Genomic DNA, 12,758 nt, shown 5'->3' with positions numbered 1-12,758 from the left:
TTTATGTGGACCAGGTGATCAGGATCCATCCCATTGGATGTAGAAAATGTGGTGCACATGAGCATCACAAACATGGTGTTATGTACACGACACATCTTGGATAAAGAACAGAATCTTTGTCTCCTGAATCACAGGCCTTCTTGAGTTTCAGGAGACATTTTGTTAACCCACTGTCATAGAAAGGATTATGTCCTCTTTGTGGCTTAGTCATCAGTGAATAATATGATCACAAAAAAGAAGGCCCAGCTTTGGCAAAAATGCAGTGCTGGATTAGGGCAACACCAGATTGGTTATATGATATGAAAAATGAAGGATGGCTACGTACAATGACCAACATTTACAAGTCCATCTAAAGTGATTCTGAATAAGTAGCCCATCTTACTACTGAATGTTCTGTGCCCCAAATTGCATCTGCCTCCCTTTTTGACCTATATGCCCAGGCTATTTTTGTTCATGAACTGTCTGGCAAATATGTGGATCAATTTCCAGTATAAAAATAAGTGAAGTTCCTATGCCCTTCCTTCAGAAGGTATAGTTCATGGATGGAGTCTGAATCGGTACCTGCCAGGTTTTCTGTGTTTGCGCAGGCACATCTCTGACTCAACTTCCCTGTTGACAGAGTGAGGATAATGGTGCGTACTTGTCTTTGTAAAGCACTTTGAGTTCTATGGATAAAAAGTGCCATACACAAGAAAAGTATTTATTTTTTACATTGTCACAGAGTACCTCCATTATTTTCCCCTTGATTCCAGTGAATGTTCTTAATGAACAGTGATCAAATTTGCTACTTAGCCAAAAAAAAAAAAAAAGAGAGAGTTTATGATTTACCACAGATAATATTCTGTCATCATTTCATTGGGCCAGATAATGGAATTCTGACATAAATAATTCAAAGAACAGGCCAGTCAGTCCAGGCTAGACTAGCTTCTGTATTGAGATGTCATTCCTTAAGCACTATGGTCAACTAAAGCAAACAACAGTTTAAAAACATAGTATATTTTGCTAAAGAGAGCAATGGAGATGAAATCAGAAATGACTCAAATTGCATCATGTATATTACAGGAAGTCCTATATTGGGAGGAGTGAGCTGAATGGAGTACACAGAGAAATGATCATCAAGGAAGACATCTTCCGGCCCCGAGGGATTGTTGTTCACCCCCTAGCGAAGTAAGATGTAATATATACTATTGATCTAAAAGTTGATGGTGAGGAATGTAAAAATTACAGCTCTTTCCCCCGTCCTGCCCCGCCCCGCCTATTAGGAAGCCAGAGTTCAGGTCTTGCATTTGTCCGACATAAATTGAGTTTATTGATCTCATCCTAGGATACTTGTCCACTTCACATCATTGGAAGTGAGCTGCCCAGTGAAGCTGTAACTGGGATGTTTGAGGGTAAAGAGTGATGGTGTTGAGTGGGAGAAGTTTGCAAAGTACCTGCAAACTTGGCTCTACCCTGTTTTATCAGTTCTTCATCGTCAGTCAATACCCAATTCACTTTGGGACAGGACTTTTTTCCCTCAAGAAACTGCCTCACTATGACTTTTCTAATAAAGAAAACACATTTGCCTTTGGGACATATTAGCTGTGTCTACACGTGCACGCTACTTCGAAGTAGCGGCACTAACTTCGAAATAGCGCCCGTCACGGCTACATGCGTCGGGTGCTATTTCGAAGTTAACTTCGACTTTAGGCGGCGAGACGTCGAAGTCGCTAACCTCATGAGGGGATTGGAATAGCGCCCTACTTCGACGTTCAACGTCGAAGTAGGGACCGTGTAGACGATCCGCGTCCCACAACATCGAAGTTGCCGGGTCCTCCATGGCGGCCATCAGCTGGGGGGTTGAGAGATGCTCTCTCTCCAGCCCCTGCGGGGCTCTATGGTCACCGTGGGCAGCAGCCCTTAGCCCAGGGCTTCTGGCTGCTGCTGCGGCAGCTGGGGATCCATGCTGCAGGCACAGGGTCTGCAACCAGTAGTCGGCTCTGTGTATCTTGTGTCGTTTAGTGCAACTGTGTCTGGGAGGGGCCCTTTAAGGGAGCGGCTTGCTGTTGAGTCCGCCCTGTGACCCTGTCTGCAGCTGTGCCTGGCACCCTTATTTCGATGTGTGCTACTTTGGCGTGTAGACGTACCCTCGCAGCGCCTATTTCGATGTGGTGCCGCGCAACGTCGAAGTTGAACATCGACGTTGCCAGCCCTGGAGGACGTGTAGACGTTACTCATCGAAATAGCCTATTTCGATGTTGCTACATCGAAATAAGCGATTTCGATATAGTGTGCATGTGTAGACGTAGCCATTCTGACCACACATCCCATCTCCTTAGTTTTGTGGGTGAGCAGCAAGGAATCTAGAAACAGGTTTTTAAAATATTTATGGCTTCTTTTTCTCTTCTGCACTATTGTTAGTTGAGGGGTAATTACAGGAATTATTACTGGAAATAAATTGTATATAAATAAAACTAAGCAAGTCAATCCATACATATATATATATTTACCCTGACTGGTAAATTCTGCCTTAACATAAGGCTGACACACCCAGTTACCAGCCCTAGGGATAGAACCTGCACGCATAGGGGCTAAAGCCATGTGAGATGAAGGCCACCTGGCTCTCAGCTGAGGCTGTACAGCAGAGACTTCACTCACCCCAGATGAGGGCTCAGTGCCTCTGGGCACTACATTAACATCTATTTTGATCTTAACTGCATATTGTGTGGCTTATACATGGTATGCTGATAGGGACCTTAGAACCACCAAGAGATAGTTTAGGATTATTGGTGAAGTCCTGGCTTTATTGAAGTAAATAGCAAAACTGCCATGGACTTCATCTAGGCCAGGATTTCACCCTGTCTGCAACAAAAGAGTTTTTAAAACCTGAGTTACCGATGCAGCTTTCTCCTGAGTCATTTTGACATCAAGTGCATTTACCTTGCAATAAATACACTATAATGATTGCTCAGTGCAAAGAATAGGTGGACCTTGTTAACTCCATCCAGGAAATGAAAGGTTTGTCAGTATTTGAAAGTGGAAATGGAAGAAGCATATGGGACACAGAGGCTCTGTAGGGAAAATATTAAGGAATCCCTGAGGTTGAGGAGCTAGGTACAAGTTACTGACAAAGTCATATTTCAAACTGAAAGTAAGATTGACCTGTGTTTGGTGTGTCACGGGACGTTAGTTTTATGGTTTGGTTCCTGAAAAAGCAGGGAAAAGTCCAGGCAAGTTTTGATTACTGTTGACAAGATGATTATTTTGGAACAGTAAATGATGAATCACCATTGAAAGTTGAAGCAAAGGTTGAATAGGGGAGGGGAAGGTATGGTGTGGAATTATTACCTTGTGAAAATTTCCCTGATGAGAAGTTAAAGAAACAACAAAGAACTATGACAGTTTCTGTGATAGCAAAGCTCAGTACTAAAGGTTAAATTCAAAATCAAACAAGAGTATTAAGAACAGTGGGACAGATGATACTCTGCATTGGCACACCTTTGATGTCAGAGGAACTGCTTGTGTAAGACTAGTAGGCTTTGGAGCTTATAAACAAAGGCAGATATGTAGGCCAAATTCATCCTTGATGCAAGTCCACTCAAGTCCTTGCAAAACCACAATGTTCACAACAACGCATCTATTAACATTATGATCTTAAACAATTTTAAAAGATCAGTATTTAAAATATTTGCTTGCAGGATAGGTGCCTGATTCATTGTCTGCCATGAAATGATCCTCCAAAACAAGATAAATGTGAAGGGGAAATATATTTGCTCCCTGACTCCTTTGTATGTTTTGTTCACTAAAGGAGGTTATTCTGGACTGACTTGGGGGTTAACCCACGGATTGAAAGTGCTTCCCTACAGGGCATGGATCGTCTGGTTATAGCTAACACTGACCTGGTTTGGCCCAGTGGAATAACTGTCGACCACGTTGCTGACAAGTTGTACTGGTGTGATGCTAAACAGTCTATTATTGAAACTGCAAATCTGGATGGTTCTAAACGTCGAATACTTGCACAGAATGATGTAGGTGAGGTTTTGTGATCAATGATTGCTTATATGTCTTGTTGTGTCTCTGTGTGTCTGTTAATCTGAATTGTCAGCCAGGTTCTGCACTGATTTACATCCACTGTAGCTCTGCTGAGGTTAATGGGAATTGTAGTAAGTAAGAATTTAGAATATTCTGCAACATCTGTATAAAAGACATCCATTATTAATCACTCTCTCTTTATAAGACACCAGCTCAAATCTATTGCACACCTTTCTGTTCTGCCTTTCCTTGAAGATCACCTGTCCCATTAAGAAAAATACATTGATTTCTTGTGTCATTGGTTCACTGCATATAAGCCTACTGACAGGGTCGGGCAAAGGGGGCAACTGCACAGGGGCACTGAATTTCAAAGGGGCCCAGAATTCTGGCTGCTACCTTGGCAGGCGAAGCAGCTGGAGCTGCAGGCCCCTTTAAAGTGCCATGGAAGCTGCTCTGATGATCCACCTGGCTGTAAGAAGAGGGTGTGGGCAGCATTGCAGTCCTTGGCCCCGCCCCTTCCACGGCACCGGGTTCCTCTCCCACCTTACCCCAGGCCCTGCAGTGGCTGTACACACATTAATGGAGTTACATCTATGTAAGTGAGAGGAAAAATCAGGCCTTCAGATTTTAAGCTCCTTGTACAAAGGACTATACCAATAAAGTCTTCAACATGCAGATGTCTCTAAATACACAGCACACACGCTACAGGCAATGGAAAGATGATCTCTGGAAGATGCTGGTGGCTATGACTGCTCAGCTTTGCTGTGATTTGAGACAACATAGAGCTAGCCCTGTGAGCCACAACAAAAGCCTCTGCAGAAGGTAACAGTAGTATAAGACATTTGGAATAAGCCACTGCTGCCCGTACCACCCCATGTGTTCCCTGTTGACCTTGATGGGAATTTTGCCCTTGACTTCAACTGGGCAATTGTTTTGCTCTTGGTGTTTTATGGCTTAAAAATAGAAGCAGGAGAACATTTTGTAAAAATTATCTTTCTGCATCTGTCTATTTGATTTGTTTAGGGCAGGTCCCCGATGGGGGGCAACGGGAGTAATTGCCTAGGATCCTAGATGATTTGAGTGTCCCCAGCTCCTTGTGTGCCACAGGGCTCCTAGGAACATGTGGGGTGGTACTGGTAGCAGTGGCCATCCATTTCTAGGGTGCACATTGACTGTTCTGCACTAGGCCTGGAATTGCAGTGTGCAGGCCTGAATTAGGGAAGCTATTAATGGCTGTTTTTTTTTTTTCTTTTCTTTTCTCTTTTAAGTCTTTCTCTTAAAGTGTCTGGTCTCAGATAAAAGCAGTCAAGCAGCATTTTAAAGACTAGCAAAATAGTTTATTGGTATGCAGTATGCAGACGAGCCCCTATATGCAGACGAGACCCAAGTATGCAGACGAGCCCCTATAGTGACTCAGAAAGTTCCCATCCCGGTTTAAACCATGTGTTAATGTGCCGAATTTGAATATAAAAGCCATCTTGGCTTAATCTAATACTTGGCTTAATCTAATTCTTGACCTACCCCCCCACCCCTCCACTCACTGATTTGCTCACCTTGATTATCTTTTTCTGATTTGTCCTCCTTGCTTACTGTTTTTGGTTCTCTGTGCCTTAAATATTGAGTCTGTTCTGGTCTGGCTCTGGTCTGAAGAAGTGGGTCTGTCCCACGAAAGCTCACCTAATAAACTATTTTGCTAGTCTTTAAAGTGCTACTTGACTGCTTTTTGTTTTGATAGTGTATAGACTAGCACGCCTTCCTCTCTGTTACTGGTCTCAGATAGTCTGTGTGTAGTATTGTATGTCTACATAATTGTATGTTGCTTTCAAATGACATACCTTGATAAACACTGAGCTGGACCCATGAGCCATTTTAAGATTAATACACTGTGCCCTGGATAAATGTAACTTCAAACTTTCCCAATGATATTTGAATACCTTATAGATACTTTGTTGTAAGTATGAATTCTTATTGCATGGGGTGCCATCTAGTGTCACTGTAATTACAGATCATACTGAAAAATGAGTAGAATGTATGGGCAACCAGTGACAGCTGAATGCAAGGCAGATCAGGTTTTCTTAGATTTGTTCTACGACAGGCTGAACTTCTTTAATCTGGAATGCTTTCATCCGGCAACATATGTAATCCAGCATGATTTTAGTTAGATGGACAACCACTTATTATGGGTGTGGCCACGTTTCTGGGAATCCCATAAAGTTTGTTTACAATCACCAGTCCTGCCTTTCAGTGTTCTGTGCTATTATTGAGGTGTAGTTTACCCCTATGTCTTCTAAGAGCCAGTGAGCAGTGGAGGTGTTTGTAATGTGCTAGGTAATATTAACCTCTCTGAGGGTGCTGGCCTAGCAAGGTTCAACCTGTGTGATGACCAGGGAGCTCAAAATCAAGTTACCTTAGGGGCAATGCCAGTCCTCAAATCCTCCTACTGAACCAGTGGGCATCTCCTTTTGGCAGGATTCTGGGGAGGGAGGGGGTTCTCCATGCGCTTCCCCCTACCTGCATCTCTCAGCTTCACCTGCCATTCCTGGGTGATTTAAAACCCCTTTGGGTCCCCACCACCACTGGCAGTGCCCCAGGGCTACAGCAGCTTCCGGTGCTTGCTCTGTGTCACTGCTGGCACATCCCTGTGACTCGGGGAGGTGTGTGCAGACCTGTCCAATACATTGGAAGGTTTAGGGTGGCCATCCCTGTCCTCAAGCTTTGGGGTGGCCTGCAGCAGCCACTCCAACTGTCCTATGGATTGGCCAATCCCCCATGCTCATGTTAGCCTGCAAGATCCTGGGCAGGCTGGGGCCACCAGCCGAGGTTGGACCCCTGCACTCAGTGCAGTGGGAGTCACAGGGAAGTGGAACAATGGAGCTGGCCTGGGAGATGGCAGCAGAAGGAGCAGAGGCTGTCGCATCACTCTGATTCCTGACTGTGATGCATGCGGGGGTGGCGGGGGGGGAGACTGAGCCTTCTTGTTGCTCTGCATCGTACCTCCCACTCCCCACACCTCGTATAATCACCAAGGCCTCTTCCCTCAGGAGCGAGGATTTTGGTGAAGGGGTTCAGTGAGGGGGCAGGGTGAAGCAGGGGCTGGAAGAGGTAGGGTGAGGGGGAGCAGGAGCTGGGCTTGGGGGGAAGAGTATGGACCCTCCCCTCAGGGCAGCAGAGGCTCATGTGCTGGCAACCACACACGGGCCAGATTGTGGAACTCCTCAGGGAATCGATAGCCCAAGGGCTGTGAGTTTGAGATCCCCGACTGTGACTGTTCTGTAGAACAGTGCTTCTTAAACTATGTTCCACGGAACACTGGTGTTCTATGAACGACTTCCAGGCGTGCCACCAGCATTTGGAAAAATAGTTGTACAAGAAATAACCGTTTTACGATGACAACAGTAATGGGAAACACAATATTATTTCTACATCTCATGAGTGCGACAGTATTAAGGATGACTAACATTGTGCTAGTCTCCCCTCTCCTCTGATGGTCTATTGTTACAGCAGTACAGCTACTCACAACTGCATGCATTGTGCTGGGGTGGCGGCCACGCTGTCAGGTGTTTGGTGTAGAAGCTATTATTGTTGGTGTTCTGTGGTCTCAAAAAGGTTAAGGAAACATTGCTGAAGAGTGAGTAAAAACAAAGCTGCAAGCAACTGTTCTAGGAGACCTACTGTAAAGGCCTCAGTTTGTTTATACAGTCCTTGTTATGTTTGGAGATGCATATTCGTCATACATAGCCCTGTGTCTATTGTAGGGTGGGGCTTTTCTTTTTCTTAACTTTGTTTTTATTTTTCCACTTTTATTATCGATTTCTAAGTTGTGGTTATATATATGTGAAATTGTGAAGAGTAAATTACTGATGTCATCATTCAGGTGGGAGGGTTTCTGGGGAAGGAGTTTAATGTATAATAAAATAATGATTCAATATTTGGATGAGGACATACAGGGGTGTTTTCTAGTTACTAAAGGATCAAGGAATGAAGGAAGAAGAGGCTAAAATCAAGTGAGTAAACCTGATGTGGATAACTTGAGGATAAATGTTCATGGGATAGATAGAAATTCCTAATCCCCATACATTATTTAAGCAAAATTAAATGATTGTGTCCATATATGACCTTTTCGTCTATATATGTTGAAGTGTGAATTGAAACCAATACACTTATACTGGTAAAATCCCCTGTGTGCTAAGGTATAAAAGTGGCTTTTTTAGTTTAGCTGAAGTCACTTGGGAAGGAGGATTAAACTAAACTTGAAAAAGACTATCCTGAAATAAGCATCCAATGGGGATGGTACACTGGTAATACTTTTCTCATATTTTTCCAGGTGGGTAAAGGGTTATGTGTAAATTGAATTCCTACAGGAAATACCTGTCACTCTACACGTGTAAATATCCAAACTCTGGCAACAGTTGAGAGTTCCCTCCAAGAACAGCTACAATATATATGCAGGTCAATTAAGGGTGATCTGGCTGTGGGGGCATTGAGAAGAGGACAGCTTGTCTAAATGCTGAGGCCCATAGCAAGCCAACAGCAATCTCTAACTCTGCCGTTGATACTGAAATAGCAGAACTGAACATGAATGCTTTCTTTTAAAAATCGATGCAACTTTACTTGACACCTTTAATTCTGAATTTCCATCCTTGTATTTTCAAACCATCCCCTTCGTATTTCAAATTGGAAAATGTTTAGTTACCCTGAGAGTCATGCATGGATTCAAAATTTATAGCCGTAAGTGTGACTTGGTATCTATAAAGCTGCAGGGCTCTGCTGGGAACTGCAACATTGAAGACAGTAGCTTGTTGGGCCGCCACTCTCAGAAGCCAATGCCCTGTGCAAGCAGCTTCTCTGCCATGGCTGTCCTGCCTTTGTCCCCTCCCATGACCTGCCCACCGGGGTGGGCCCAGGTTCACTGCCAGCTGTCCCAGGTTGTCCTAATGCAGTGGGCGGGGGTGCAGGCAGGGTTTGGGGGTGATACAGATATGCTAGAGGAGCAGTGGGTGTGGGGCACTGGTTCCTGGGAGTGGTGGCACAACAGGATGCTGCTTTGGTTGCTGTGGTTGCCAGTAGAGCCCTGATTTGTATCAGCAGATATCTGCAGGCATGGATGTAAATTTGGCACAAATGAATGAATGAATCCATGCAAGGCTAGAGTTACCTAGGGAAAAACTGATACTCTGCACAATTTCCAAATTGTGAGGGTTAATTCTAAGCTTTGTAGATGACTGGTATGGTATCCTGCCTTGGGTGTGTACACATGTGCTGATCACTGTTTCTTATAGGAGGTGATCAAAATGGAATCAGTTGTATCACAGACTTTGCATTTGTAACAGAAAAAAGAGTATCTTGAGAGGCAAGGGTCTTTGTTCTGGTAACATAGAAGAGCTGGATGCCACTTCTCATCAGCATAGTGACAACCATTCACGGGCAATGATTTATTCCATCATATAGTTAGAGATACACAGGTTGAACCTGTCTAGTCCTGCATGCTCTTGTCCAGTAACATCCATAATCTGCATGATTTTAGTTGGCCAGATGACCACTTATCATGGGTGTAGCCATGTTTCCATCGGTCCCATAAAGTTCATTTGCAGTCATCAGTCCTGGCTGTCAGTGTTCTGTGCTGTTATTTAGCTCTAATTTACGCCTAAATATCCCCTAAGAGCCAAATGAGCAAAGGAAGTGTTAGTAAGACTAGACAATATTGACCTTCTGTGGTCCAGCAAATTCTCTCATTCAACATGTCAGGTCCCTAGGGTGCTGGACTAAAAAGGTTCAGCTTGTATAACAGTGCAGTGATGGGTATTTCTGCAATATTGCTGTGCTTCTAGGAAAATGCATGGGGGCACATTTTAATCGTGTTGAAAAGTGCAACTTGAACATGAACTGGAATTGAAGAGTATAATTACTTTCTAGGCCATCCATTTGATGTAGCAGTATTTGAGGATCACATATGGTTCTCTGATTGGGCTACACCTTCATTAATGAGAGTGGACAAGAAGACTGGCCAAAACAGGGTACGTCTTCGAGGCAGCATGCTGAGACCCTCATCAGTGGTTGTAGTTCATCCTTTGGCGAAACCAGGTATACTGCAAAAGTTAAGCAGTCATTCCCTCACTGGTTCCTTTTTATGTTTGCGGCTATTGGTAAAATAGACATTTAGAGGAGAAAATGTTTCAAAAGGCCCCAAGTGCACAGACAGACTGGTTTTTATTAGAATCCAGACTGGTTTTATTGCTGTTGTGTCCTACCTGTTAAACTCATGGACATTAGTGACTTTCTCCTCGACTGGGTGAGTAGACTTTGGACGTGCATCTCCCCCATTAATCCAAATGGATCTTGCCTATCTAAAGCTATCTATTTCAAACTAATAATATAACATTTTCTGTAGCATTAACCTGCCCAATTGCCATAAGGGCACACTGGATATCCATAGCTTTTGTGTAGCATCCTTCTCTTTATACAAATAATAGTGGTGAGTGAAACCAAAAAGCCTGCTGTGGAACTGCTAAGATTCTTTGGTTTGAGGTCCAAGTCACTTGATTTTTCTGCAAGGGACAAACTCCAACCCATTGGAAGATCTTGCAGGAAACTTGTGTTGCATTGATCCTACTATAGTGAGTTGCTCTATTGGTTTTAGTAAGACTACTTGTGCACTAAGGTGCAGTTTGAGCCAGAGTTTACTATTCCTTGCACAAAGTAAACCTTATAGAAGATTATAGGAATCAATAATAATACCAAACATGCATGATATCTACAAGTTTATCTGTGTTTGATGGAAAACATGCAGTTCTGTTCCATTGTCATATGATAATACATATCCTTTATTATACAGGTCCTTTCATAACAAACAAAAAGTTCATTCACTTCTCTGCCCATTTTTAACTGATGCATATCTGCACTGCCAACAAGATAGGATACTTGTTGAGGATTCTCTGCATCCTGCTAAGGTGCACGCATCATGTCTTTCCGCTAGGGGTGGATCCCTGCCTTTGTGAGAAGGGAGACTGTGATCAGATCTGGGATCCTCATTGCTGGTGTCACAAAGGCTTTAGGAAAATCACAAATAAAAAAACCTGTCAGGCTCTGAACCTTCCCAAGACAACAGCTGGTATTATATTATTTTAGTCTTGAAAACAAACAAATGTCTTCAAATGATACTGTCAAATAATAGTGTAATGTAATATATTTTTCTCATTCTTCACAGTTCGCGTTCACCTTGTGGAAATTTGAACACAGCATTCATTTTGTTTTATAGGCAGTTTCTTATTGTGTCACTCCTTCTCCCTCTCTCTCTTCCCCTTCTGGGTTTTGAATGGCGGTCAAATCAGCATATCTTGTGATTCACTCACTCTACGGATTTGGATGTCATTTAACTCTGTGTGCTTCCCCATCTGTAGTAGATGGATAATAATACTTGCCCACCTTTGTACAACACACAGAGGTCCACTCATGGAGAACTCCAGAGAGTGCAGACAAGCGCTGTCTGCGCTATTGATTCTCGCTGAGTTTGTAGTCTGTTTGACTTTGCATAGAGCTCATGCCAAACGATTCATATACAGTTTCATATCACATTTGCACTTCATTTATCAGCAGGACTGTTTCATGGTCAGATACTTCAGAGCATCTTGAAAACTTGCCAAAGCACGTTTCAGCAGGTAGAAAAAAACATATTTTAAAACATCCTTTTGTATTAAAAAATGATCATGCTTTGCCCTGGCATCAACAGCTAAGGCACTTGGGAAAATGGCTTATATTTTCCAGGAAGGAATTCAAACACACTGATCATATATCGTGCTAGATGTGGACAAGCCAACATGTGGATAAGGCAACACAGCTGAGCTGGAAAAGAGTGCTGCTGTGTGGCTGCCCTGAATCATATTAGCTCTGAATGAAACTAAGGACTTTCCTTGGTGACTTTAAATCTGCAGCTCCACTAACTCACTAACTAAAAATATATTCTATCCCATAGGGGAACAATAATCCACTTTCATCTAAGTAACTATATTACAGAAGAGAGCAATTTAGCTAGGCATCCGATAAAAGCCTGGTCAATATACTGTAGGCTACAGTTCTTCATTATCCCCCTCCAGGATGGATCTAAAGTTCTTTGTACCTCTGATTCTGTTTTCTGACAGGGTGAACACCTGCCTTCTTCCCCTGTTGCTTATCACACACAGGCTTTTACAATCATGCTCACCTGATTTTGCCAGTATTTTATGAAGGCATTAAAGCCTTTAAGGGGAATTATGATTCCTTCATTAGCATTTTTCAGAGTTTTAAAACACCTCTGTCTTACATCTCAGTGAATGACTTGTTGGGGCAATAATGAATGTATCTGGCCTCTGTGGTATTACACCTGGACATACTGATATTGATGTATATGCTTCCAACGTTGTCAAGTGCAAGCAGGATATTTAATTTAATTCCTTCCCATCATATTTGAGAAAACCAAACAGTGACTGGATTTTAGGCCTGGGGGAGCCAGAACTGGAACAATCTGATTTTTGCTTTAAACAGAAAGCCACAGATTCTTGTGATTTATGTACAGCTAAAAATCAAGACTTTTTTTAGTAGACTTCAACCATATGTTGTACATGTCTTCAACATTTTCAGGCGATGTCTCTATACTCAAGAAGTCAGCAACACAGAATGAAACAACAACAAATAGTGGTGCCTATGGGGACACTAACAATGGGGAGGAGCAGCAGAACAAACCCTTGCTGATGGCTGAAATCATGGTGTCTGGT

At 43.0% G+C, this 12,758-nt stretch overlaps 1 protein-coding gene across 4 annotated transcripts in view; it reads left to right on the top strand.

Moving 5' to 3' along the window:
- EGF (epidermal growth factor) overlaps positions 1 to 12,758 on the top strand; it is a 91,621-nt gene that overhangs the window by 46,657 nt on the left and 32,206 nt on the right. For all 4 annotated transcript variants that reach the window (XM_074993433.1, XM_074993432.1, XM_074993430.1 and 1 more), the window contains 4 exons: positions 1,063 to 1,167; positions 3,788 to 4,011; positions 9,925 to 10,092; positions 12,625 to 12,756. In XM_074993433.1, the coding sequence (XP_074849534.1) occupies positions 1,063 to 1,167; positions 3,788 to 4,011; positions 9,925 to 10,092; positions 12,625 to 12,756 (629 nt within the window). The remainder of the gene's footprint in view (positions 1 to 1,062; positions 1,168 to 3,787; positions 4,012 to 9,924; positions 10,093 to 12,624; positions 12,757 to 12,758) is intronic.

The sequence above is a fragment of the Carettochelys insculpta genome, chromosome 4 (genome assembly GCF_033958435.1).
Source record: "Carettochelys insculpta isolate YL-2023 chromosome 4, ASM3395843v1, whole genome shotgun sequence".
Taxonomy (NCBI): Eukaryota; Metazoa; Chordata; order Testudines; family Carettochelyidae; genus Carettochelys; species Carettochelys insculpta.
The sequence above is the reverse complement of the archived record's forward strand: the minus strand, read 5'-3'. Positions and strand labels throughout refer to the sequence as shown.